The sequence below is a fragment of the Antrostomus carolinensis genome, unplaced genomic scaffold (genome assembly GCF_000700745.2).
Source record: "Antrostomus carolinensis isolate BGI_N321 unplaced genomic scaffold, ASM70074v2 scaffold29562, whole genome shotgun sequence".
Classification (NCBI taxonomy): domain Eukaryota; kingdom Metazoa; phylum Chordata; class Aves; order Caprimulgiformes; family Caprimulgidae; genus Antrostomus; species Antrostomus carolinensis.
In genome coordinates this window covers 10971-16070 of record NW_010299424.1, presented here as the reverse complement: position 1 = coordinate 16070, position 5100 = coordinate 10971, and the positions used below count along the sequence as shown (strand labels likewise).

At 46.8% G+C, this 5100-nt stretch overlaps 1 protein-coding gene across 1 annotated transcript in view; it reads left to right on the top strand.

The window, feature by feature from the left end:
* The window catches only part of LOC104520959 (killer cell lectin-like receptor subfamily G member 1), a 4334-nt gene extending 1447 nt beyond the window's left edge, over positions 1–2887 (top strand). Inside the window, exons 3-5 of the mRNA XM_010162797.1 lie at positions 877–1028; positions 1509–1612; positions 2776–2887. Of these exons, the coding sequence (XP_010161099.1) occupies positions 877–1028; positions 1509–1612; positions 2776–2887 (368 nt within the window). The remainder of the gene's footprint in view (positions 1–876; positions 1029–1508; positions 1613–2775) is intronic.
* The last annotated feature ends 2213 nt before the right edge of the window (positions 2888–5100 follow it).

Here is a 5100-nt window from a genome sequence, read left to right as displayed (position 1 = left end):
AGGAATAAGAGAGTAAGGCGTGGAAGATATCAAAGATGCCTTTGAAAGGGCAACTGGGTAGACTTTCAGTGTGTGGCAAGCACACTGTGTTGAGTGCTCAGCCATTCAGGAACATTCACATCTTGATGAATACAGCTGTAGGCTGGAGGACACAACTTGAAGGTCCATTTCTTTTCTGTGCTGTACAGCAAGAGAATGAACCCTGAGGAGTTCAGTGGCCATCCATGGGCCAGCAGAACCAGCTGCTCACCTGTTAGGAAGGAAAAAGGAGGGTGCTTCAAACTGCAAGACCTCCATGACTAGCAGCTGTTATGAAATTATTCCTGTTCCTAGGATGTTTAAAGCTTTTGAACAGCTTGCCATGAAATGCTACAAAGCTGAGGTTCCAGCAAGTGTAGGAATTGCAAATGGTGTTTGTACCAAGCAGCAGCACTTCAGAAATGTGCTGCAGAACGTGCCCTAGCAGCAGCCAGTGCTAGCAGTGGAAGCTGTATGGAAATGGGTGACCTGCCAGAACCCTGTCAGGTGCAAGGGCTTTGCCTGTCCTGTTGGACAGAAGGAAACATGGGCCAAAGATGAAGTTTATATGGAGAAGACAGAACACAAGTGGGAGGGGAAAAGTGAAACAGTAAAAACACTGGGAAGGAAAAGGAAGGTCTCAAGAGACCCCTATTGCTCTCCCACCTATTCCAATCTGGAAAATGGATGCCCATTACAGAGCCCCTCAGAGACTCTGATGCAGGTAATTACATGGTCTTTGCAAGTCTCAGAAGAGCTCCAAGGGTGGCATTACTGTAACTGTGGGTGTATTTGTGAAATCTGTTTGTGATGAACTATGACTATGAACGGGAAGAGAGATGTATGACTGTTTTGCAGGCTGTTCCTGTCCACGCTGCCCTGAGCAGTGGATAGCCTACAGAGGGAGCTGCTACTCCTTCTCCAAGGAGAAGAAGGACTGGCGTTCCAGCCAGGAATCCTGCTGGGTGCAGGGAGCTCATCTCCTGGTGATCGGTGATGCCAGGGAAATGGTGAGTGCTTTTGCAGTGGCAAGGGCAGAGGGCCTTCGGCAGGCAGGATGGTAGGACTACGGGGCAGCAGGTCCAAGGCACTGTACTGCCCTGCTCTTCCCCGCTGTGAGGAAGGGAGAGTGTAAAGGGTCTTTGCAAGGCCCTGGGACCCACTCGGTGCCTTCCTGCATCCGGCAGAAGCAAGGCTTTCCCTTGACCCCTTTGCAAGAGGGACTCTCTTCCCTCTGCCTGCCTCCACGGAGCTTGTCATGGGCTCATCCTCAGACCCCACAGTCGAGGGGCTGTCTGGCACTCCAAAACTCTGCATCTCATGGAACAGGTCCTCATAGGAAGGAAGGGCGTGGGTGTTCAAAGGACATTGAGAAATTACCCCCAAATTTCCTCCCTCACACAGGCCCCTTTATTTCCCTCTCAGAAACGAGGACTTAACTGGGTTTCTCTGAGTCTACTGATCTCTCCCTGCCTCTCTGTCCCTCCTAGGACTTCTTCCAGATGATGCACACCAAATACTACTGGATGGGTTTGCAGAAAAGCACTGATGGTGACTGGGTCTGGGAAGATGGCTCAAAACTGAGTGGCAAAAAGTGAGTATGGTGTTTCCTTTTTATTTTTAGACAAAGTAAAGGGCTTGAGAGCCTTCCCATGCCCTTAACCCTTTTACATTAAATGTCCCATCTGTAGTCAATGGAAGTCGACCAACAATGAGCAAAGCTGCTAAGGGATGTTCAGAGTGGCTGCAGGCTCTAGCAGCTCCAGAGCTAAGGGATTCCTCCCACCCAGCTGCTGGAGCCCAGTCTGGTGCACCCAGAGACCTGGGAGTCTCTATCCCAGGCTGATGGACATAGCTGCAGACACACAAAGCTGCTGCTTTCCCATTTTCAGATTTAACCAGTAGTGAAGCAGAGCCTGTGTCCCAGAGACACAAACACACAAGCAAGCAAAGGACTCTGTCACAGCTGGCTACACAGCCTGACACAGGCAAGTCACTGCCTTCAGCAGCACCCACATGTAATGCTGCCAGGACTCACATAAAGCACAACTATAGGCAGAAGAGTCCCCTTTCTTCTCTTGGGCTGCTCAGATTTGAAGTTCACTAGCGAAGGCACACACACAATGCTTTCTAGGTTCACAAGCACCCACATTCACAGATCTCCTGAGCATCAGCATGGCACCTCTCCACCTAATTCTTGATGGTCCATCAATTAGTGGCTGAAAACTTTTGGTCTTTGGCATTGCCTCTGCTATTTTATGTGCACCAGGTTTGTGTCTCTGTGGACTTCTGTTTAATCTTTTCCTCCTTATTATCTCCTTTTGCATCGAAAGGGTCCTTGATTGGATACAATCAAGCAGAGGCTTTGGATACAAGCAGAGGCTTTCACCTTCCACATACCCTTACGACAGGTTTAAACTGTAATACTTGATACTTTCTGTCCCAGGATCTCCAAATGCCATAAGTGGAACAGCAAAAAGTCCCTTATGGGACAGGACTTTTCTGTCTTTAGCGATGGGAAATGGAGACCCCAAAATTAGACTTTCTAACTGAAAGTCTCACAGTGAACTCTGGGCATAGTAAACCCATTGACAGACCTTCTATGTCTCAGGATGAGTCTTCCTTGACAGGGGGTCATGAAGTCCAGCTGCAGTGAGTCTTCTACCTCCAAAACTGTGAAGTGTTCTTGTCCCTGACAAAGTGGGGATCCCTCTCTAATGTTGCCCTGCTTGCGTGCTCTGCCCATGTCTCCCACAGGGTCCTGACCAACAGCCCTGCGCAGAATTGCGCCGTTCTGCTGGAAGGTGCCATCCGTGCTTCCAGCTGTGAAGTCCTTGCCCCATGGATCTGCGAGAAATCTCTTCAGTGATCTCTGTGGACCTTGTGTTAGGAAGCATCCTTTGGAGAGCTGTGCTAAGCCTTGGTCCCTGTGCAGGTGACTCAGGAAGCTTCTCTGAGAGTGCGTGGCTGTGCTCCTCACTGCTGTAGTAGTGCATGAATGCAGCTGCAGACGAAGCCCTGGCATGAGCACCTGCAACAGGAGACCTGAGTGCTGCTCCTGGCTCCATTCAGGATCCCACCAGTGATGTTCATATTCATAGCCATCAGACAGTGGTAGATGAACTTCAAAGTGCTAGAGAAGAGGAAGGAGAGATTTCTCTAAGTCTCTCTCAGTCATTTTCAGGGGTATCTGGGCACTGTCACTGGAATGCTGACCTGGCATCAGAAATCCTAGGGAGAGATGGGATTGTAATCTGTGAGCTCATGCAAGCTCTGGGTTAATTTCTCTCTTGTGAACGTTGGTGACATATACCAAGGCTGAAACCTAGCCTGAAGCTTGAGGTTGGCTTGCTTTTGCAACTGATTGGATCAGATGACATCCAGAAGTCCATTCTAACCTAAATTATTCTGTGCTTTATGTTTGTACCTGGAGGAAACTGGAGCATGGCTCCCAGTGTTACATCACTGTGTAACTAGCAGTGAAGGAGTAAACCTACTACCCTGCTGAGATGAAAATAAACATGAGTTGCTTCTAACAATTTCTTCAGTAGTGACTTTTTCTGTTTCCCTCCCCAGTATCAGTTTAGTACATTGGGTGATTGATAAATGAGCAGAAAGGAAGCTGGTAGCATGAACAGAGTCAGGAGGGCAGGAGGTACCCTACTTTCCTTGCAATAACGCTGCAGAAGAGCATCTCCTGTTGCACAGGACAAGATACAGCTGCAGCTATTAAACAGGCTCCTACCCCAGCTCTGCCTGAATGATCACAGACTGACAAACAGCAAGACAGCTGTCCTTTAACTGATAAAATTGAAGTTCTAGCATATCACCTAGGATGCTTAAGATGATAAAACAGTCGCTGTTGCCATGTTTATCTGAAGAACTTTTCTGAAAATCTCATGTATAGCACCCTTTTGATGTTCAAATATGTAAAGGTCACTTAAATATATGCAAGAGTAGTAAATTATTCTTTTCCTGTATTCTTCACAAGTATTTTAAAGAAAGTTAAATTCTCATTGTACCTTAGCTTGGATTGGTATTGATTTTCTCTCTTATTTCTATTTATGCAAAAAATGCTCCAGTCCTGATTAGCTGGCTTACCATAGGCAGTCCACTCCTAACATCTCTGTACCCCACAAACCCTACTGATTTTTCCCAGGTGGCATGTCCAAATACTGTCCATACCAAAGGCAATCCCCTTTTCCATGTATCTTTATCATCAGAGCTTTAATTTACTGCTCTCTGCCCTGCATGGTTTTCTTTCTCATTTTGGAATGGCGTGCTTGTGCACCACCTTACAATGGATTGCCAGTTGCCAGTGCCAGTCTGCTGTGCCCAAAGTCCTTTCCTGTGCTCTGTGGCACTCTGCATAGCTCCAGCATGGCAGCAGGCCAAGGAAAATCTTGTGAAAATTTACAACATACAACCCATAACAATGAGTCTTTTCTTTACTAATTTGAAAGTCTGAAGGGTGCCCTCTGCTATTCAGAATTAATACAGCAACAACAGATGTCCCCATGTGAAGAGAATGCAATCCCTATATTTACATTACAGTGATAATGACATAATAACTTTGCTAATTGTACTTATAAATTACTGAGTTAAAAAAGACAGTTTTGTAAAACTGCAGTTTTGTTTCAGGTAAGTTTCGGGGATGGCAACACATTCTTGGTCAGAGTACAGTCCATGAGGTGTGAGCAGAGAAAAATGGAGAAATCTCTACAGAGAGTGCCATAGGGCAAACGTGGGGATCATCACATCATAGATGATGATATGCGGGGCACTGTTATCAAGTAGCTACCCCACCATCCAAAGCAGCAACCTGAGGAGATGAGAAGGGCATGGACCCCCCACCAATCCTGGTCTTCACTGACTTTATATGGAAGGTGAGGGCACACAGGCTATTGGAAGGTGCAACACAACATGTAGGGCTGGGAGCTTAAGCATTGCTAGTGGGTTAAGTGAACACGAGAGGAACCATAACTAGATATCTGTATGTCAAAGGAGTATTTGTTTGAAGAAGAAATCCTTCTTTCAGTGTGTCTGGAGCACTCTTTAGACAGACTTTGTATTACCTTTAAG